This window comes from Nerophis ophidion, linkage group LG01 (assembly GCF_033978795.1).
Source record: "Nerophis ophidion isolate RoL-2023_Sa linkage group LG01, RoL_Noph_v1.0, whole genome shotgun sequence".
Classification (NCBI taxonomy): Eukaryota; Metazoa; Chordata; class Actinopteri; order Syngnathiformes; family Syngnathidae; genus Nerophis; species Nerophis ophidion.
This window is the reverse complement of record NC_084611.1, coordinates 36536304-36560560: the sequence shown is the minus strand read 5'-3', so window position 1 is coordinate 36560560 and position 24257 is coordinate 36536304. Positions and strand designations below refer to the sequence as shown.

At 40.4% G+C, this 24257-nt stretch overlaps 1 protein-coding gene across 2 annotated transcripts in view; it reads right to left on the bottom strand.

The window, feature by feature from the left end:
- Nucleotides 1–24257, bottom strand: part of bmpr1ba (bone morphogenetic protein receptor, type IBa) — a 147270-nt gene that overhangs the window by 64197 nt on the left and 58816 nt on the right. For both annotated transcript variants that reach the window (XM_061902004.1, XM_061902015.1), the window contains exon 3: nt 3935–4315. In XM_061902004.1, coding sequence (XP_061757988.1) covers nt 3935–4052 — 118 coding nt within the window. In that variant the 5' untranslated portion in view covers nt 4053–4315. The remainder of the gene's footprint in view (nt 1–3934; nt 4316–24257) is intronic.

Below are 24257 nucleotides of genomic sequence, written 5' to 3'. Positions count from 1 at the left end.
TTTTAGAAGGCCACAAAAAGTGAAGTGAATTATATTTACAGTACAGGCCAAAGGTTTGGACACACCTTCTCATTCAATGTGTTTTTTTTTTTTATTTTCACGACTATTTACATTGTAGATTGTCACTGAAGGCATCAAAACTATGAATGAACACGTGTGGAGTTATGTACTTAACAAAAAACAGGTGAAATAACTAAAAACATGTTTTATATTCTAGTTTCTTCAAATTAGCCAACCTTTGATCTGATTACTTTTTCGCATACTCTTGGCATTCTCTCCATGAGCTTCAAGAGGTAGTCACCTGAAATTGTTTTCACTTCACAGTTTCTTGAAGAAACTATGATATAAAACATGCTTTCAGTTATTTCGCCTTCTTTTTGTTAAGTACATAATTCCACATGTGTTCACTCATAGTTTTGATGCCTTCAGTGACAATCCACAATGAAAATAGTCATGAAAAAAAAAAAACATTGAATGAGGAGAAGGTGTGTCCAAACTTTTGGTCTGTACTGTATATCACACTTGGGTAACACTTAAGTATGGGCAACATATTCTAAGTAACATAGACTTAACTTACAGTGATTTGGTTAGGATTAGGGTTAGAGCAGTGGTTCTTAACCTTGTTGGAGGTACTGAACCCCATTAGTTTCATATGCACATTCACCGAACCCTTCTTAGTGAAAAATAAAATGTGTATATTTTTTTTTAATTCAAGACAAAGTTATGTGTTTTATGGTAACACTTTAGTATGGAGAACATATTCTAAGTAACAAAGACTTAATTTAAAGGTTTTTTGACACTAGGGTAACATATTCTAACTAAAAAAGACTTAATTTGGAGTTATTTAAATAGGGCTAGGGTTAGGGTTAGAGCAATGGTTCCCAAACTTTTGCAGGCTGGCGCCCCCTTGGCTCCCCAGTGAATTCCTAGCCCCCCCACCCCCCCACCCCAGACACATATGGAAACAAACACCTCTTTCTTGATATTTGGTATGCTGCAATTTGAAAGAGAAAGGTTAAACACAAATGTGTATTTCACAAATAAAACCCAATTTAGTAAACCAATTTATTTTTTAGCAGTTTTAACTGTTTTAGCAACATAGAATGGTAAATAAACATTCCACCAGTAACCTTCATTGTCTCACACTTAATATTAATGGGATGGAGTCTATGCTGTCGGATCTGACTGGGCCAGAGCGGCGTGTGGTAACCGGACCCTGATGCGTCGTCCACTGACTCGTCCTGCTGCACGTGTTGTGTACAAATCGTCAAACAAACGTTCGAACTTCTGACTTCGACTTCGGACTGCTGCCTCCCTACCGCCCCCTTCTTCCTCACCGCCCCCCTCAGATCTTTCCACCGCCCCCAGGGGGGCAGTACCGCCCACTTTGGGAACCACTGGGTTAGAGGGTTAGGGTTCTAATGAGGCGATGGCGAATAAGGCATGAATAAGTACTTAATGATGACTAGTTTAGAGCCAATATGTTACTAATTTGCATGTTAATATGCCACTAATTAATGGTGAATATGTTTCCATACTAAAGTGTTACCATGTTTTTTTACTGGTGCACAAAATGAACCGTGCATTAACATCACCTTGTTCAAACAACAAAACCAACACAGTGCATAAACTCACAACAAATTACACACCTGCAGATCAGTCGGACTTCTGCTGTTGCCGTATCCGCAATACCCTAATAGGGAGAAGTTTTTATTGACATGATGAGTCGGGTGTGTTTTGACCTCCGCCGAACCCCTGAGGCCGACTCACCGAACCCCTAGGGTTCGATCGAACCCGGGTTAAGAACCACTAGGTTAGAGGGTTAGGGTTATGATAAGGCCATGCAGAATAAGGCATTAATAAGTACTTAATAATGACTAATTAAGAGCCAATATGTTACTAATTTGCATTTTAACAAGCAACTAATTCATGGTGAATATGTTCCCCATACTAAAGTGTTACCCGCACTTTTTTTCTAGTGACTTAAAGCTCTTCACTCAGTGAAACCCACTATCTACATCTTTAAGATACATTTAAAGCAGCGTGGGTGGCACTGGGAGCAGGTAGGTAAAGTGTCTTGCCCAAGGACACTACAATAACGACTAGTTTTGCGGAAGCGGGAATCAAACCTGGAAGCCTCAAGTTGCTGGCAGGAACGCTCTACCCACCGAGCCACGCCCCTCCTTGAGTTATACACCTGTGACCGACGGTAAGAAAAAAGTCTACTATGGCTTGTTTGTCCTTTATCATTATTCTACCACCTTACAATCAGAAAGATAATAATTGGTAATAAATTGCCTCGAAATAGGGCTGAGCGATATAGCGAGTATATTGAAATATTGCTCAGCCCTATTTCGAGGGGTTTGACTCTGTGCGATAAAGAAAATGACTATATCGTAATATTCGAGTATACGTTGTCACGCAGTTGCTTTTAGCTGTTGGCATTACACTACAGGCTATTCCCACTCTTTCCTGTCTCTCCTTCTCACAGACAGCAAGCGCACCTTCTTACATACGTCACATACCTCGCGGAGCAGAGAGGTGGTAGCATGGGTAACTTTAGCTGTGATGCTAGCAGAGCTGTGCGAGTGGTAATACGAGAGAAAGAAGGTGCGAATCTGGTAATAAATGAAGGAAGAATTAATTCCCAAGAAAAACAGCAGGGGTCCATCGTCTGGCGGTGGTTTGGCTTCAAGTGGGAATATGTCGAACAGACAACCGTAAGTGTGAGGCAAAAGCGTTGCTACAAAAAGTTGCATTACTGCTAATATGTAGCATCATTTGAAAAGTCACCTGGTACAGAATGAAGAGTGCATACTCCGCATGTCAACATCTCCATTCGGTACAAGACCAACCATTTCCACATCAACACCGTACGAAAAAAATAGTCAACAACATAAGGAGGGATGTGTACTATGGCTATGAGTTTTTTTTTTTGTTTTTTTTCCCCTTGGCCTCAGTCTGCACCCTCACTCCAGGGCCCAGGCTAAGACCGATTTTTTAAATTTTATTTTAATCTTCTACTCTTTTCCCCCCCCCCCTGGTTTACCTGTATGTCATCTTTTTTGTAAGGGGCGCTGGAAGCCGGCAGACCCGTCAGCGATCCTGTTCTGTCTCCCTGTAATGTTTGTCTGATCTTGAATGGGATTGTGCTGAAAATTTTAATTTTCCTGAAGGAACTCTCCTGACGGAATAAATAAAGTACTATCTAATCTAATAAAATCTTAGCAACAAGCTGTAATATCTTACTGAGATCATTTAGGACCAGAACCCTTAAAACAAGTAAACCACTCTAACAAAAAATCTGCTTAGAGAGAAGAATTATCTTATCAGACAGAAAATAAGCAAATATCACCCTTATTTGAGATATTTAATCTTACTTAGATTTCAGTTTTTGCAGTGTAGACACATAGAATCATCATACTGCTGTGATTATATGCAGCAAGTGTTCATTCAAGGCTAAGGCAAAATATTGAGATATATATCGTGTATCGCGATATGGCCTAAAAATATCAAGATATTAAAAAAAAAGGCCATATTGCCCTACCTTTCTAAAAGTTGCCACCAGATATATTTCATACGTTTCTGCATAATTCCGCTGGCTAGCAACCGAAACCAAAAGCAATAAAAGAAAACCTTGATAACATAGCAACACAACAGATAAGAGACAGTCACACATGTGACACCTCGCCAATCGCACTGCAGATACCAAACATGGTCACGGACAAAAGTGGCTGATGCACTTGATAGTGTCGCTCTACCTTCACGTACAATTTAATTAAATATGCGGCGTACATGTCAAAAGCAACAAATAAACGCCAAATAATGATGATAGTCATTAACACAAATGAGGTGATAATCTGAGCCAAACCGGAATTTAAAAACAAGAAATGTTGCAGAAGTTAGAATACAAGAACAGGAGGAAGGTGCTTACCTTTTGCAGGCGTGTGCAGAGAGAAGCTTCCAAGCAGCAGAAGAAGAAGCAGTACAGGATTGGAGCTCTGGAGGCAGAGAGGCAGACTGCGCTTCAGCCTTCCCCCCCACACTGGCATGGTCAGAGTGGGCCCACCGGCGCTCTGCTCCCCCCCCTTCCGCGCCGGACAAGTCCACACGGTAGCACCCGGCACACACAAACACACACACGCACTGCCTCCCTATGCACGGTGTGTGGATTGGTAAGTGTAAAGGGGAAGGGAGGGTGTGTGTGGGATGGCAGAGTACTTCCGTGCGAGCGTGCTCTGGCCGCCGCAATGCGAGCAAGTCCACGACCGAGGCAGAGATCGCTGAACACACTTCTGGCCGCTTGTCCTCAGACCTGATGAGACGGTAGCAGAGAGAGAGACAGTTTACTTGGCTTGCCTGGTAGGAGGGAGGACTGACACACACATAAGGGAGGTGCACAGAGGGGGTGGGAGGAAGCAGAAAAAGGGATTAGGGAGCAGACAGGAGAAACCAGACCAGGTCCATGTGGAATTATGTACTTCACAAAAAAAAAGGTGAAATAACCGAAAACAGGTTTTATATCAGACCTGGGCGAATTAAAGCCCTGGGGGGCACATGCGGCCCGTCGAGCTTTTCAATCTGGCCCGCCGGACATTCCCAAATAATTTTTTTTAGATCTTTATGATGAAAAGTGTAGCTGCCATTATGATGTGCAGTCATGTTTTCAAATGACCGGGAGTCTTGATCCGTACAAAATATTTCAATGGTTGAACTCTGTGCACTGCAAAAAGTCAGTGTTTGAAAACAAGAAAAAAACTAAACAAAATTGAGGGGTGTTATATTTGAACTAAGCAAAATTATCTGCCGATCGAACAAGAAAATTTGGCTTGTCAAGACTTTTCCAAAACAAGCAAAATTACCGTATTTTTCAGATTATAAATCGCTCCGGAGTATACGTCGCACCGGCCGAAAATGCATAATAAAGAAGGAAAAAAACATATATAGTATAAGTCGCATTTTGGGGGGAAATTTATTTGATAAAATCCAACACCAAGAATATACATTTGAAAGGCAATTTAAAATAAATAAAGAATAGTGAACAACAGGCTGAATAAGTGTAATTTATATGACTCATAAATAACCAACTGAGAACGTGCCTGGTATGTTAACGTAACATATTATGGTAAGAGTCATTCAAATAACTATAACATATAGAACATGCTATACGTTTACCAAACAATCTGTCACTCCTAATCGCTAAATCCCATGAAATCTTCTTCCTCGATGTCGCTTCTAAACAACTCTGCCAACTCCAAAGGTATGCACCGCTTCCTCTTGTCGTTTTCTGCTGCATATTTCACTACGTCCAGCTTTTAATCTGCAGTACATGATTTCTTTTTCGGTGCCATTTTTGTTCAACCCTTCTCAGTTTTTATAAGTTACCGCCAACGATGAAATGATCCATTTTAATAGCTACAGCAGTAGCATATAGCAGTTAGCATTCCATGACCCACAATGCACTTCTGCCATGACCCTCCCCCGCCGAATTCTTATTGGTTGATGTGTGTGACGATTGCTGACATTTTCTTCGTCTCTTCCGCGAATGAGATAAATAATATTATTTGATATTGTGTGATCTGCAGTACATAGTTTCCTTTTCGGTGCCATTTTTGTTCAGCCCTTCTCAGTTTTTATAAGTTGCCGCCAACGATGAAATGATCCATTTTAATAGCTAGGGCAATAGCATATAGCAGTTAGCATTTCATGACCCACAATGCACTTCTGCCATGACCCTCCCCCGCCGAATTCTTCTTGGTTGACGTGTGTGTGTGACGATGGCTGACATTTTCTTCGTCTCTTCCGCAAATGAGATAAATAATATTATTTAATATTTTACGGTAATGTGTTAATAATTTCACACATAAGTCGCTCCGGAGTATATGTCGCACTATGAACTATGAAAAAAACTGTGACTTATAGTCCGAAAAATACGGTAGCTAACCTCAATGAACCCAAAAATACCTTAAAATAAGTATATTGTCACTAATAACAAGTGCACTTTTCTTGGTCGAAAAGAAAATGAGACCTTTTTGCTCAATATATTGAAAAATGTTCTTGAATTAAGTAAATGCTAGTGCCATTATCTTGACATAATGATATGCGCTCGGCATCATGATTTTTTTTTTCATGCTTGAAGTAAGAATTTATTACTTTAAAAAAGTAGTTTTATACTTGTGAGTGTTGATGACACAGCTTTGCATCAGTTGATATTCTAGTTTCAAGCATGTTTTACTCAATATAGGTCATAAAATCTCAGCAACAAGCTGTAATATCTTACTGAGATCATTTAGGACCAAAACCCTTAAAACAAGTAAAACACTAACATAAAATCTCCTTAGTGAGAATAATTATCTTATCAGACAAAAAAATAAGCAAATATCACTCTTGAGATATGTAATCTTACTTAGATTTCACTTTTTGCAGTGTGCTTTTGCATTATATACTAGTTACTATGGTAATCTATTTAGTTACTATGGTAATCTAAGTCACAGCAGCTCGGACGCAGTGTGGGTGCGGAGCGTTTCCACGGAGTGTTTCCAGAGTGACCATTCTGAAAAGCGAGGTATCAGGGACAGACACGGGAGTAGATTTTTACAACACAGTTCTAAAGCTTAGTGATATCTCAGATTGTACAGTAGGTGGGTACTTTTTACCCTTCGCGTTCATATTTCGCTGTTTGTTGCGTTTTCGCTTGATTGTAAAATATGTCATATGTTGTCAATATTCAGTGTTTTATCGTTCATAGTGAATACTTTAAATCCCACATTCTTTATGTACATGTACATTCTGGGTGTCTCATTCAGTAAAAACTATTTTAATTCCATTCCGTTTTTTTAAGGCGGTCTTTAGCATTCAATCAGACATAATTGTGAGGTTTTGTAATAGTGTTCCTAAACACAGATATATCAGCCCCCAGACACATGTTTCCTTTAAATTTGGCCCCCGAGTCAAAATAATTACCCAGGCCTGTTATATATTCTAGTTTCTTCAAAATAGCCACACATTTAAACGTTCATTTTTAGGTTTTAGTGGGCCACAAAAATGATATGCAGTAAAGTGAATTATATTTACAGTACACACCAAACGTTCGGATACACCTTCTCATTCAATGTGTTTTCTTTATTTTCATGACTATTTACATTGTAGATTGTCACTGAAGGCAACAAAACTATCAATGAACACATGTGGAGTTATGTACTTAACAAAAAAAAAGGTGAAATAACTAAAAACATGTTTTATATTCTAGTTTCTTCAAAATAGCCAACCTCTGATCCGATTACTTTTTCGCACACTCTCGGCATTCTCTCCATGAGCTTCAAGAGGTAGTCTCCTGAAATGATTTTCACTTCGCAAGTGTGCTTGAAGAAATTATAATATAAAACTTGGGAGGGCATTCCAGAGTACTGGAGCCTGAATATGTTACTAATATGGATGTTATCGTAGTGTCCCGGAAGAGTTAGTGCTGCAAGGGATCCTGGATATTTGTTCTGTTGTGTTACGGTGCGGATGTTCTCCCTAAATGTGTTTGTCACTATTGTTTGGTGTGGGTTCACAGTGTGACTCATATTTTTAACAGTGTTAAAGTTGTTTATTCGGCCACCCTCAGTGTGACCTGTATGGCTGTTGACCAAGTATATGTAGAAGCCGCATGTAACGTGTGACTGGGCCGGCACGCTGTTTGTATTGAGAAAAAGCGGACACGACGACAGCTTGTAGAGGACACTAAAGGCAGTGCCATCACGGCACGCCCTCAATATTGTTGCCCGGGTGAAAATCGGGAGAAATTCAAGAGAATGGTTGCCCCCGGAGATTTTTGGGAAGGGCACTAAAATTCGGGAGTCTCGCGGAAAAATTGTGAGGGTTGGCAAGTATACCATATGTCCTGGCAAGAAATCTGCGTTCAAAGAACTCCGGCTTATTAGTGATTCTCAGAGGCCCAAAAAAGTCTGCGGGCTATAGAGTTTTTCTATTCGGGCTCCAGTACTCTGGAATGCCCTCCCGGTAACAGTTAGAGATGCTACCTCAGTAGAAGCATTTAAGTCCCATCTTAAAACTCATTTGTATACTCTAGCCTTTATATAGACCCCCTTTTAAACCAGTTGATCTGCCGTTTCTTTTATTTCCTCCTCTGCCCCCTTCTCCCTTGTGGAAAGGTGGGGCACAGGTCCGGTGGCCATTGATGAAGTGCTGGCTGTCCAGAGACCATGAACTGCTTAACGTGGACCCCGACTTAAACAAATTTAAAAATGTATTCGGGTGTTACCATTTATCAATTGTACGGAATATATACTGTACTGTGCAATCTACTAATAAAAGTCTCAATCAATCAATCAATCAATCAATCAATCAATCAATCAATCAATCAATCAATCAATCAATCAGTCGGGACCCGGGGTGGACCGTTCGCCTATGCATCAGTTGAGGACATCTCTGTGCTGCTGACCCATCTCGGCTTGTAATGGTCTCCTGCCGGCCCCACTATGGACTGGACTTTCACAATATTATGCTAGACCCACTCGACGTCCATTGCATCCGGTCTCCCCTAGAGGGTGTGGGGGGGTCACCCACATCTACGGTCCTCTCCAAGGTTTCTCATAGTCATTCACATTGACATCCCACTGGGTTGTCAGTGTTTCCTTGCCCATATGTGGGCTCTGAACCGATGATGTCCTTGTGGCTTGTGCAGCCCTTCAAGACCCTTGTGATTTAGGGCTATGTAAATAAACATTGATTGATTGGTTGACTATGAGGCATCCTTAGGTGGAAGGAACTAAGGTGCAGAGCTGCGAGGTGTCTAACATCCACCAGCTCCTCCAGTGATGTCATCACGAGGGAGTGGAAGAAGATTCCTTGCAATCCGTGCCTCTCTGGTGAATGCATTGATTGATTGATTTAAACTTTTATTAGTAGATTGCACAGTACAGTACATATTCCGTACAATTGACCACTGAATGGTAACACCCGAATAAGTTTTTCAACTTGTTTAAGTCGGGGTCCATATTAATCAATTCATGGTAGCTCAATAGCACTAAGGCTAGGGGTGTAACGGTACGTGTATTTGTATTGAACCGTTTCGATACGGGGGTTTCGGTTTGGTTCGGAGGTGTACTGGACGAGTTTCCACGCGGACATATTATGCAGAGCGAGGCACAACACAGTGCATGCTAGCAGCGACCGGGCTACGACAACATGTAAAAGCCAGAGCTGGAAGACCCTCCTGCCTCGTTAGGATCTCCCGTTTGGGAACACTTTGGCTGCGCGATACAACAACGGAGGACAGAGGTCGCCAACAGTGTTCAGCAGCTGCTTCTGACAACATGTCAAACACACTAACCCGTTCAAGCAGCCTCTCCTCGGCGAGTCAGCCAGGGCTAAAGCAATAACAAATGTTTTTATAGCAGCAGATTTAAGTTCATATTACATTATAAAATAGATTTTGACCCACTTCTATGGTGGAAGAACAATCAGCCCATGTATCCTCTTACTGCCAAGTTAGCCAGGCTGGGGTGGGGGGGAGAGTTATTCTGAGGCTTAGTTGACTTGAAACTGTTTAATGTTGCACTTTCTATATGTGGAAGAAAAGTTTTGTAATTTTGTGTAATCTCAGCAACAACTTGAGGCAGTTTAATGTTGATTAACGTGGACCCCGACTTAAACAAGTTGAAAGACTCATTCGGGTGTGACCATTTATTGGTCTATTGTACGGAATATGTACTGTACTGTGCAATCTAATAATAAAAGACTCAATCAATCAATAAAAAAAAACACTTTGTGTGTAGAAAAATGTTGTTAAGAAACCAATTCTGAGCCTGATCTTATTTATTTTTTATTTTATATATGTTGACCACATCAACCTTAGCAATGGACACTGTGTGTATATGTATGTTATGCCATCGTTTACAAATTTGGTAAATAAATAACCGAAAAATTTATATTTTGTTGTTTTCTTACTGTACCGAAAATTAACCAAACCGTGACCTCTAAACCAAGGCACGTACCGAACCAACATTTTTGTGTACCGTTACACCCCTAACAAAGGCAGCGCTAGATAAGGGTGCTCTCAATAAATATTCTCTTTCAGACACTAACGTTGCCAGCAATATCCCACTTCACTGGGTTCTGTGTGAAAAGACCGAGGATTACTAATGACGGACTAAATCTGCGGAATCATCGTATGAAAAAGACAAACTACAAAACGTTATTTGAGTCACCGTCTTGGTTGTGGGCGTTCGCTGCTAATGATGGTCTTCAAGCAAAAATGACACGACCCTTGCAGCACATCCCGCTGATTGCCGCCCTGACGCTAAAGCAAAGTGGCAAACGGGTTTTGTTTTCATGCTAATCTGTCTCGTTTGTAGCTGCCGCCTTTCCTTTCTCACACTGGTTAGCGTTGTTCATTAGCCGCGGACAAAAGGACGGAGCGGACGCAACTGTGCTCTGTTCCCACATTAGAAAGGACCTCAGCTAACCTGCAACACGCTCTCTTGTTTGTAGGTGTTAGCGTCCGTGTGTGGACCAGTATTTGGCGATGTTGGCGGTGGTGACCTCAGACACAGCCACACTTGCCCGGCATACCCGGTTAACTAATTTGTTTTGTCTTTCATGAACTCAAGAGCTGTGTCAGGAGAATCGGGTTCTGGGTGACGGGGCGGAATGACCTCAGGATAACAAAGTCATCAAGTAAGTGCTTCCTGAAGACGTAAACGAGGAATTATATCACTTTTTTGCCCGATACCACTCGGCACTATATGTCCATAGACCTTCATATGAACCTTACCGTGTTGCTTTTAGATATTATAATAAAGACGATACAGACTGTGGCTGGGCGACATGGCCTTTTTTAAATATCTCAATATTTTTAGGCCATGTCACGATACACAATATACATCTCGATATTTTGCCTTAGCCTTAAATTAACACTTGATGCATATAATCACAGCAGTATAATTATTCTATGTGTCTACATTAAAACATTATTCTTCATACTGCATTAATATATGCTCATTTTAAACTTTCATGCAGGGAGGGAAATCACACCAAAACTGTATTTATTAAACAGTTATTAAACAGTGGCACAAACATTCATGTCATTTCCAAAACAGAAAGTGCAAGATTGTCAGAGACATTTTAAAACAAGCTATGAGTGCACTTTTGTGCCTCATGTCACTAAGATGATATATCAAAACAACACTAAATCAAAGTGCATTTTTTGTACAAAACGCTACTACAATAGTTTAAAACAAATAAAGTGCACTTTTGTGCATGATGTCAGACAAGATATTTCAATAACTGTCAAATAAAAATGAGCTGTTTAACAGGAAATCAAATCGCTATGTGGTAGGTTCCTGCGGATGTTATCTCCTTATGTTGTTGACTATTTTTTTTCATATGGTGTTGATGTGGAAATGGTTGCCTCTGCATTTTGTTGGTGCGGCACCGAATGGAAATGTCGATATGTGGAGAAAGCACTCTCCATTCTCTAGCAGGTGACTTTTTAAATGATGCTACATATTAGCAGTAATGCTACTTTTTGTAGCAACGCTTTTGCCCCACGCTTGACAAATTACCATTGTCTGTTCGACATATTCCCACTTGAAGCCAAACCACCGCCTGCTGGTTTTTTTGGGAATTAATTCTTCCTTCATGTGTTACCAGATTCGCACCTTCTATCTCTCGTATTACCACTCGCACCACAGCTAACGTTACCCATGCTGCTACCTCTCTGCTCCGCGAGGGCGTATATGTATGTGACGTATGTAAGAAGGTGCGCTTGCTGTCTGTGAGAAGGAGAGACAACACATAGTGGGAAGAGCCTGTAGTGTAATGCTAGCAGCTAAAAGCAAATGCGTGAGAACGTATACTCCAATACCACGATATAGTTATTTTCTATATCGCACAGAGACAAACCCGCGATTTATCGAGTATTTCGGTATATCGCCCAGCCCTAAATTGAACTGTCCACCCATTCAGCCTCCCTGCTGACACACACACTGTCACTAGCCCCGTGGTGCCCTCACAGTTTAAAATCACAAAGTTCCTTGACTTAAACAGCCAATGTTTAGGAATAAAAAAATACAATCCACTTTGCGTTGATAGTTCATCTTGGGGCGCACAGGAAGGGGTAATCAGTGTCGACAACGCTGTAGATACTTCCTGAATGTTTCATACCGCTCATCACCTGCTCATTGATTTCTTTGTACTCATGTTTAGCTTGCTAAATGAGATTTAAAAAAATCATACAGACACTGTTGCATTTCTCTCCTCTACTTGCAGTCCTCCATGCAGAGAACCAGAATGTCATTCCCAAGCTTGTCTAACCACTGGAAACCTTTTTTAAAAACTGCGACAGCGTTTTCCTTTCAATCCCCGCTCGCCGTGCAGCTGTGCGCATATATGTTGTGTATCAATGCATGCATTGGCGGGGCTTGCACCTGCAGTGGAGAACACTTTACAGTTACTTTACGGAAAATCAAGAACACTCTACACCATCTCTCTCCTCCGCGGGGTGGCCCTCATGCTGGGCGGATGATGAATGGCTGAGAAAGAGAATGCGGGGCGAAGAATGAACAGATGACAGGGCACACAATGGCGATGATGGAGGGGGGGTGGATGTCTCGTCTTCCGAAGGAGTGAGAGGCTGAAGGAAAGTGGCGACACTTGTAAAAGTAAAGAAAATATATTTTTTTTCTGTTCTTCCGGTAATACACGCAAATTTGTGCTCGACACAGCCTTTTTAAAAGCAAGAGACCAATGCAATGGACGTCAAGTGGGTCTAGCATAATATTGTGAAAGCCCAGTCCATAGTGGATCTAACATAATAGTTAGAGTCCAGTCCATAGTGGATCTAACATAATAGTGAGAGTCCAGTCCATAGTGGATCTAACATAATAGGGAGAGTCCAGTCCATAGTGGGGCCAGCAGAAGACCATCCCGAGCGGAGACAGGTCAGCAGCGCAGAGCTATCTCCAACCGAAGCACAGGCGAGTGGTCCACCTCGAGTCCCGACTCTGGACAGCTAGCACCTCATCCATGCAATGATGTTTTCTAATGACCGCAAGTCTGTAACTATACAAAGTATTTCAATGGTTGGAATCTGCGCTTATGGATAATATACCCGTTACTATGGTAATCTAGTTGGTTACTATGGTCATTTAATTAGTTACTATGGTCTTCTAATTGGGGATAGGTTGATTGGCAACACTAAAAATTGGCCCTAGTGTGTGAATGTGAGTGTGAATGTTGTCTATCTGTGTTGGCCCTGCGATGAGGTGGCGACTTGTCCAGGGTGTACCCTGCCTTCCGCCCGATTGTAGCTGAGATAGGCGCCAGCGCCCCCCGCGACCCCGAAAGTGAATAAGCGGTAGAAAATGGATGGATGGATGGGTCTTCTAATTATTAACTATGGTCATCTACGCCACAGCAGCTCAGACGAGGCACCAAGCAGTGTGGGCGGGGAGCGTTTCCAGAGACGCGGAAGAAGATTTTCACAACAACGTTTTAAACCTTAGTGATATATAGCAGTGGTTCTCAAATGGGGGTACGCGTACCACTGGGGGTACTTGAAGGTATGCCAAGGGGTACGTGACATTTTTCAAAAATATTCTAAAAATAGCAACAATTCAAAAATCCTTTATAAATATATTTATTGAATAATACTTCAACAAAATGTGAATACAAGTTTATAAACGGTGAAAAGAAATGCAACAATGCAATATTTAGTGTTGAAAGCTAGATTTTTTTGTGGACATGTTCCATAAATATTGATGTTAAAGATTTCTTTTTTTGTGAAGAAATGTTTAGAATTAAGTTCATGAATCCAGATGGATCTCTATTACAATCCCCAAAGAGGGCACTTTCTATGTGTAGAAATCTTTATTCATAATTGAATCACTTGTTTATTTTTCAACAAGTTTTTAGTTATTTTTATATCTTTTTTTTTAAAATCGTTCAAGAAAGACCACTACAAATGAGCAATATTTTGCACTGTTATACAATTTAATGAATCAAAAACTGATCACAAAGTGCTGTATTTTATTTCTTTATCTCTTTTGTCAACCAAAAATGCTTTGCTCTGATTAGGGGGTACTTGAATTAAAACGTTTTTTCACAGGGGGTACATCACTGAAAAAAGGTTGAGAACCACTGATATATAGAATAGAATAGAATAAAATGGAATGGAATAGAATAGAATTAAATAGAATAGAATAGAAAGTACTTCATTAATCCCTGGGGAGAATTCAGCAAATATCAGATACTGTATATCAGACTGTAGGTGGGTTAATTTTGTACCCTTCGCGTTCATATTTAACTGTTTGAGCATTTTTTTTGCGTTTCACTTGATTGTAAAATATGTCGATCGAAAGCGGGTGTGGCATTCATATTTTGTCAATATTCAGTGTTTTATCGTTCATAGAAAAATTTAAAATACCGTTGCGTTTTTTTAAGGCGGTCTGTCGTAAAGTTTTTAGCATTCAATCAGACATTTTAGTGAGGTTTTGTATTAGTGTTCCTAAAAATAGATATACCGGCCCCCCACACACATTTTTTTCTCTAAATGTGGCCGTTTAGTCAAATTAATTGGCCTGTATTTGACTGATGCATGTTTTTGTTCTTTTATTTTCTATATGATTTTTGTGGGTAACTTGTTTGGGGGGAGAGAACAAAAAAGACCATATGTGTTTAATTGTATTTCTGGACTCTGTATGTAAAGAAATCCAAGTCAGTATTCCACATGCAAGAACGGAAAAATTCGGCAGTGTCCCATTTCAGAATTGCACAGAATGTTTAGAGGAATTTTCCAGAATGTATTATTATATTAAATAATGTGTATTTTTATATTCCTGATGTGTGAAAGGACTAACATACATAGGGGGTTGTGGTTCGAGCCGTGGTGGATGAACACCACCTCTGCGGCACAGCGGTACATCTGCTAATCCATGCTCATTCACTCCTATAGTAACAAGCAGTTTAACATAATCTGCTTTAAATCTGTCCATTCATGTCCACCCACGGCTGCATTTAAATAGCAATCCTTTAAACCTGGATGGAAGGACAGGGGGAGACACCGAGGACAGCGGCGAAGGAGAGAGTACAGTTGAAGGCGTGGCGCGGTTGGGAAAGTGGCCGTGCCAGCAACCTGAGGGTTCCTGGTTCAATCCCCACCTTCTACCAACCTCGTCACGTCTGTTGTGTCCTTGAGCAAGACACTTCACCCTTGCTCCTGATGGTTCGTGGTTAGGGCCTTGCATGGCAGCTCCCGCCATCAGTGTGTGAGTGTGTGTGTGTATGGGTGAATGTGGAAATAGTGTCAAAGCGCTTTGAGTACCTTGAAGGTAGAAAAGCGCTATACAAGTATAACCCATTTTACATTTTTACTGTGTTAAATACACTGGAGTCTTACCACTTTGGACACAACTTTGCTTATTTCAAGTAACTTCCTCTCATCTTGGTTTCTATTTCTGGAATACGTGCTAAAAAAAAACAAAGAAAAAAGCGAATCTTTTCCGATACTCTCTGAATTGAGGTCTTGTGGGATACTATTTTTTTATGCCAAAGAATTGGTCATTTTTTGATTTTCATATACTTCCACATACAGTATGTGCAAAACCAGTGAAGTTGGCACATTGTGGAAATGGTGAATAAAAACAGAATACAATGATTTGTAAATCCTTTTCAACTTATATTCAATTGATTAGACTGCAAAGACAAGATACTTATCGTTCAAACTGGAAAAATGTGTTATTTTTTGAAAATGTTAGCTCATTGGGAATTTGATGCCTGCAACATGTTTAAAAAAAGCTGGCACAAGTGGCAAAAAAGACCAAGGAAGTTGAGGAATGCTCATCAAACACTTATTTGGAACATCCCACAGGTGAACAAGCTACTTGGGAACAGGTGGGTGCCATGATTGGGTATAGAAGCAGCTTCCGTGAAATGATCAGTCATTCACAAACAAGGGGCACCACTTAGTGAACAAATGCGTGAGCAAATTGTCGAATAGTTTAAGAACATTTCTCAATGAACTATTGCAAGTAATTTAGGGATTTCACCATCTAAGGACTGTAAGGTTCAGACAATCTGGAAAAATCACTGCACGTAACATTGAATGCCCGTGACCTTGGATCACTCAGGCTGTACTGCATCAACAACCGACATCAGTGTGTAAAGGATATCACCACATGGGCTCAGGAACACATCAGAAAACCACAGTCAGTAACTACAGTTAGTCGGTACATCCGTAAGTGCAAGTTAAAACTCTACTATGCAAAGCGAAATACTATGCAAAGCCAAAGTCATTTATCAACAACACCCAGAAATGCCACAAGTTTCGCTGGGCCCGAGCTCATCTAAGATGAACTGATTTAAAGTGTAAAAGTGTTCTGTGGTCTGACAAGTCCACATTTGAAATAGATTTTGGAAACTTTGGCCATCCTGTCCGGAACAGAGAGGAAATTAACCATCCGGACTGTTATAGGCACAAAGTTTAAAAGCAAACATCTGTGAAGGTATGGGTGTGCATTAGTTGCCAAGGCATGTGTAACTTACACATCTGTGAATGCACCATTAATGCTGAAAGGTACATACAGGTTTTGGAACAACATATGTTGCCATCCAAACAACGTTATCATGGACGCCCCTGCTTATTTCAGCAAGACAATGCCAAGCCACGTGTTACAAAAATGTAGCTTCATAGTGAAAGAGTGTGGGTACTAGACTGACCTGCCTGTAGTCCAAACCTGTTTCCGGTTAAAAATGTGTGGCGCAATAGAAAGAGTAAAATACGACAACGGAGACCCCGGACTGTAGAAAAACTTAAGCAATACATCAAGCAAGAATGGGAAATAATTCCACCTGAAAAGCTTCAATAATCGGTCTGCTCAGTTCCCAAACGTCTACTGAGTGTTGTTAAAAGGAAAGGCCATGTAACACAGTGGTAAAAATGCCCATGTGCCCACTTTTTTGCAATGTGTTGCTGCCATTAAATTCTAAGTTAATGATTATTTGCAAAAAAAAATAAGATTTTCAGTTCAAACATTAAGTATCTTGTTTTTGCAGTCTATTTAATTGAATATAAGTTGAAAAGGAGCACTCTGATGAGGTGGCGACTTGTTCAGGGTGTACTCCGCCTTCCGCCCGATTGTAGCTGAGATAGGCACCAGCGCCCCCCGCGACCCCACAGGGAATAAGGGGTAGAAAATGGATGAATGGATGGAACTTAAAAAGGATTTACAAATCATTGTATTTTGTTTTTATTTACAAATTACACAACGTGCCAACTTCACTGGTTTTGGGTTTTTTAAATCAAACATTAGTAGGAGAGTTTTTGAGACTATGTTTTAATTTATATGTTAAAACTCTGTAAAACTGTAGTGCCCTCTATAAAAAGAGCTCAAAGAGAAGTGGAAGAAATGCTACCATACATACATGTTAGGGTACCAATATAGCGACTCTTTGATGCATTGGAATCTGACACCTGTCAATTAATATCAATTAACAAACCAACTGCCAGCCAAGGACAGTACAATAATAAACAGCAGACATTCATCCATACAAATATGGAGATGTGCTGATGGTGTGTTTGACGGAGAAGAAGTATTTACAGCTCCACAAATGTTCACCCTTTTTGTGTGCAGCGGTACAGGAGTAGAAGAGTCGGCTTACGCAAACAAACACATAATCGCCTACTTAAGGAAAAGTAATAATCCAAAATCCAACGATGTGTTTTTTTGTGTTTTGCAGCCAGCCAATCTCCACGCAGGAAATGAGGGAGCGAAATGAGGAAATGAGGGATAACACCGGCAAAGATGAAGCCGCGGCTGTCAGGGGCGGAAAAAAAAAACGTCTGCCGGGGTCACCTCTGACCCCCGCTCTGATTTGTTCTTGACAGACCTTTCGCCCCTAGGAGGAGGAAAACCGCTCAGAGGAACCGTGACTGGACGGATTTCTTTGGCTCCCACACGCCGCCGTAATGAAAGTCAGTTTGAAGTGAGGAGTCAAAAGTTGAAAGATTGATGAGGGGGAGAAAGAGACACATTGTTGACATGAAAGGCCTACTGAAATGAGATTTTCTTATTCAAACGGGGATAGCAGGTCCATTCTATGTGTCATACTTGATCATTTCGCGATATTGCCATATTTTTTCTGAAAGGATTTAGTAGAGAACATCGACGATAAAGTTCGCAACTTTTTGTCGCTAATAAAAAAGCCGTGCCTGTACCGAAAGTAGCAGGCGATGTGCGCGTGACGTCACGGGTTGTGGAGCTCCTCACATCCTCACATTGTTTATAATCATAGCCAGCAGTAGCTGGAGCTATTCGGACCGAGAAAGCGACAATTTCCCCATTAATTTGAGGGAGGATGAAAGATTCGTGGATGAGGACGTTTAGAGTGAAGTACTAGAAAAAAAAGAAGGAAAAAAAAGGCGACGGCTCCAGGCGGCGTTTCAGATGTAATTAGACACATTTACTAGGATAATTCTGGAAGATCCCTTATTATTTTAATAGTGTTTTACTGAGATTGTAAAGTCATACCTGAAAGTCGGAGGGCTGCGGTGAACGCCAGTGTCTCTGAGGGAAGCCGAGGAGCCAAGATCACTGCTGCCTTTTTGAGCTGCAGGAGGAGGTCCCAAAATCCACTGAAGTCTCCGGTAAGAGCCGACAATTTTCCCATCCAAAAACTTGCTGGTTGACGTAGAGAAACACGTTCGCTTGACCGCTCTGTGTTAAAGCTTCACAACAAAGAAACAACGGCTGTGTTTCGGTGCTAGAGGTAGCTGCAATCCACCGCTTTCCGCCAACGGAATTATTCTTTATAGTCTCTATTATTAATTGAACAAATTGCAAAAGATTTAGCAACACAGATGTCCAAATTACTGTGTGATTATGCGATGAAAAGAGACAACTTTTAGCCGCGTGTGGTGCTGGGCTAATATGTCCGCTACAACCCGAGACGTCACAAACACGCTTCATCATTCCGCGACATTTTCAACAAGAAACGCCGCGGGAAATTAAAAATTGTAATTTAGTAAACTAAACCGGCTGTATTGACATGTGTTGCAATGTTAATATTTCATCATTGATATATAAACTATCAGACTTCGTGGTCGGTAGGAATGGGTTTCAGTAGGCCTTTAAGAGTGCGAGGGACAGTTTCTAGATCAGTCTTAATATTGGCATGACTACTCTTCTACCACTTGATTTAGTATGCCACTACATAGTACCTAAACCTGTCAGTCTAATCAAGACGATCGAACAAACAATATTCATGGAGAATGAGTCTACACTAAGGCTATCTCCTTAGGCTATGTCCCTCCTAACCTTACCCTTGTCCACACACAGACAATGCAATCATTTAAAACCCCTTCCCCCTCCGTCCGCCAGCGCAACGTGACCTAGTAGGTATACGGGGAAAAAAATGCGCGGTCATTGTAGAGGTTGTCCTCTATTGGGTTCTTCGGACCACCACACACCGCCAGGAGAGGCCGGAATTCAGGGTATAATACTGTTTTATTTTCATCAATTCTGCAAGGCTTTTGCTTTCCATCAAAATGTATTTTTCTGAGTTTGTGTCTTTCTCTCTCTCTCTCTCTCTATGGGTCCCACTCCAACTCCAACTATGTGTCTTACTCCGGCTGCTGCTAATTAAGGCAACAGGTGATTAGGCCAGTGTTTTTCAACCTTTTTTGAGCCAAGGCACATTTTTTGCGTTGAAAAAATCCGGAGGCACACCACCAGCAGAAATCATTCAAAAACAAAACTCAGTTGACAGTAAAAAGTCGTTGTCGCAATTGTTGGATATGAATTTAAACCATAACCAAGCATGCATCACTATAGCTCTTGTCTCAAAGTAGGTGTACTGTCACCACCTGTCACATCACGCCGCAAATTATTGTGAAGTTTTTGGTGTTTTCCTGTGTGTAGTGTTCTAGTTCATGTCTTGCGCTCCTATTTTGGTGGCTTTTGCTCTTTTTTTTGGTATTTTCCTGTAGCAGTTTCATATCTTCCTTTGCGGGATATTTGCCACATCTACTTTGTTTTAGCAATCAAGAATGTTTCAGTTGTTTTTATACTTCTTGTGGGGACATTAGTGATTGTTATGTCATGTTCGTCTACTTTGTGGACGCTGTCTTTGCTCCACAGTAAGTCTTTGCTGTCGTCCAGCATTCTGTTTTTGTTTACTTTGTAGCCAGTTCAGTTTTAGTTTTGTTCTGCACAGCCTTCCCTAAGCTTCAATGCCTTTACTTAGGGGCACTCACCCTTTGTTTATTTTAGGTTTAAGCATTAGACATCTTTTTACCTTCACGCTGCCTCCCGCTGTTTCCGGCATCTACGACGCAAATAGCTACCGACTGCCACCTCTTGATATGGAAGAGTATTACAAGGTTACTCTGCTGAGCTCTAGACAGCACTGACACTCAACAACAACACATAATTTTCAGACTATAATTACTGGTTTGCTAAAAATATTTTTGACCCAACTAGGTGAAATTAGATAATCTTCCACGGTACACCAGACTGCATCTCACGGCACACTAGTGTGCCGCGGCACAGTGGTTGAAAAACACTGGATTAGTTAACAAGGCCCATCTGGGCCATCGCTGTCTTCGAAGCAGGTCCTGGCACACCCTGTTTTACGGCGGGCCCGGAGGCCACGCCTCCCCTCCACAGTCATATATACTTCTGACTATGTCTCCAGGATGGCCTGGGAGCGTCCCGGGATCCCCCGGTAAGAGTTGGACGAAGTGGCTGGGGAGAGGAATGTCTGGGCTTCCCTGCTTAGGCTGCTGCCCCCATGACCTGACCTCAGATAAGCACAAGAAGATGGATGGATGGATGGATGAATGGAATTAATTTTCTCAGTTCGAACATTAAATATCTTGTTTTTGCAGTCTATTCAATTGAATATAAGTTGAAAAGGATTTGCAAATCATTGCACTCTGTTTTTATTTACCATTTACACAACATGCCAACTTCACTGGTTTTGAGTTTTGTACATTAAACACCATTATTTCATACTGTATTTCTAGACAAATTTTATTAATTAAACTACATTTCATATTATTGAATAAATAGGGGACCTGATTGTCATTCAAGGGGATTGTAAAGGGCACCCGGCGTCACCACATGTATGGCGGCACACGCACACCTCTGGGAGTTTCAGGTCATTTCAGGTTAATGAGGGCTAATGATAGACTGCGAGTACTCTTTACAGCGTGTTTTGGTCATTGTGAAACCATTCACTGTATCAGTTTACAGCAGCCATAAAACCTTGACATGGATAGGTGGAGTCCGGGCGAGACCCAACAAAACGGAGAGGTGGGGCTAACATCGTAATCATTATAATCGTAAATCTTCTCTGTTTCCTGCATTGCTTTACATCAGGGGTCACCAACCTTTTTGAAACCAAGAGCTATTTCTTGGGTACTGATTAATGCGAAGGGCTACCAGTTTGATACACACTTAAATAAATTGCCAGAAATAGTAAATTTGCTCAATTTACCTTCCATCCATCATTTTCTACCGCTTATTCCCTTTTTTGGGGTTGCGGGGGGCGCTGGTGCCTATCTCAGCTACAATCGGGCGGAAAGCGGGGTACACCCTGGACAAGTCGCCACCTCATCGCAGTCAATTTACCTTTAATATATATATATATATATATATATATATATATATATATATGTATATATATATATATATATATATATATATATACATGGGTATTTCTGTCCGTCATTCCGTCGTACATTTTTTTTCCTTTATACGGAAGGTTTTTTGTAGGGAATAAATGATGAAAAAAACACCCAATTGAACAGTTTAAAAGAGAAGAAAACAGGAAAAAAATTAAAATTAAATTTTTAAAACATAGTTTATCTTCAATTTCGACTCTTTAAAATTCAAAATTCAACCGAATAAAAGAAGAGAAAAACTAGTTAATTTGAATCTTTTTGAAAAAATGTAAAGAATTATTTACGGAACATTATTTGTAATTTTTCCTGATTAATATTAATTTTAGAATTTTGATGACATGTTTTAAATAGGTTAAAATCCGATCTGCATTTTGTTAGAATATATAACAAATTGGACCAAGGTATATTTCTAACAAAGACGAATCATTATTTCTTCTAGATTTTCCAGAACAAAAATGTTAAAAGAAATTCAAAATACTTTGAAATAAGAATTAAATTTGATTCTAAAGATTTTCTAGATTTGCCAGAATAATTTTTTGGAATTTTAATCATAAATTTGAAGAAATATTGCACAAATATTCTTTGTCGAAAAAACAGAAGCTAAAATGAAGAATTAAATTAAAATGTATTTATTATTCATTACAATAAAAATAAAAAAAAATACTTGAACGGTCATTTAAATTGTCAGGAAAGAAGAGGAAGGAATTTTAAAGGTAAAAAGGTATATGTGTTTTAAAATCCTAAAATCATTTTTAAGGTTGTATTTTTTCTCTAAAATTGTCTTTCCGAAAGTTATAAGAAGCCAAGTAAAAAAATAAATGAATTTATTTAAACAAGTGAAGACCGAGTCTTTAAAATATTTTCTTGGATTTTCACATTCTATTTGAGTTTTGTCTCTCATAGAATTAAAAATGTCGAGCAAAGCGAAACCAGCTTGCTAGTAAATAAATATTTTTTTTAAAATAGAGGCAGCTCACTGGTAAGCGCTGCTATTTGAGACATTTTTAGAACAGGCCAGCGGGCGACTCATCTGGTCCTTACGGGCGACCTGGTGACCACGGGCACCGCATTGGTGACCCCTGCTTTACAGTAAAAGATGGATGGGCATGTACATTGTTTTCTATAGGATATCAATGGCACCAATATCATATTATTTTCCATAAGGGCCACAGAGAGGTTACCGGTTTAATAGATTTGTAGCTGCACCAGAGGAACAAAACCCTTTTAAAAACGGTAGACATACAGATTCTATTTCACGCCCCGAGGCAGGAGCCAAATGAATTGAGGCCCCCACGTGAAGAACCGAGGTTCTGCTTGTTAAAGATGGGACGGATGGGCCAAAAGGCTGGAATGCCAGCAATGTGAAACAGAAACAGTGGACAGAAGAGTCTTGTAGGCACCACTCTTCCTGAGTGGGAACTCAAAGAAAGCCACCTACTTTTTCGGATTGCTACTTCTTCTACCAGCTTTGTGAAAGAATGTGAGGAACACAAGCTGTGACCTTATATTTATTTAGTTATTTACTTCAATTGCTCCGGCAGTAGCAGATAGAACGTTGATGTTTTTTGTTCCCCATCAATGCAAATTTGTGCTCCACAAGTCTTGGTTTGCGTTGGTCAGTTTTTCACTTTAAAAAGAGTACGCAAACAAACAGCAGTAACATCAGAAGAAAGCCACTTCTCTGCCTGCTTTTTAGCAGTTTGGCAACAGTGAAGAATAACTATCATCCACATACTTGTCAACCTTGAGACCTCCGATTTCAGGAGGTGGGGGGCGTGGTCGGGGCCGTGGTTAAGAGGGGAGGAGTATATTTACAGCTAGAATTCACCAAGTTAGGTATTTCATATATATATATATATATATATATATATATATATATATATATATATGTATATATGTATATATATATATATATACATATATATATATATATATATATATATAGAGAGAGAGAGAGAGAGAGAGAGAGAGAGAGAGAGAGAGAGAGGGAGAGAGAGAAATACTTGAATTTCCGTGTTCATTTATTTACACATATATATACAAACACATAACACTTATTTACTCATTGTTGAGTTTAGGGTTGAATTGTCTATTCTTGTTCTATTCTCTGTCACTATTTTTCTAACCATGCTGAAAAACCCTCTCTGATGATGCATTGCTGTGTGGCACGCACAAAAGGGCTTTCATCAAATGCACTAGAGTCTGGAATCTTCCATCTTTCCCTTGCATAGCCCAAAACCGGTCAATCTTTGCTTCCTGAGGAAGATCTTCACTGCCAAGCACTTGGTAGTCCACTACTTCTTCCCGGAGGCTATCCAGGTCCAATCGCAGCTGCGGCTTTGAACTTACAAGCGTATTTCTTCATCTTACTCGTCGTCGGCGCGGCTGTATCTTCCTCGTTATTTTGCTTCGTCTCCTTGTTGTGTGCGCAGTTGTGCACTACACTCTCTAAAAGCCGTAGATATTATTGTCACATATGCTTGTACAGTAGATGGCAGTATTGTCCTGTTTAGAGTGTCAAAACATTGCTGTTTACGGCAGACAAAGTGATTTACGGTAGACGGAAACA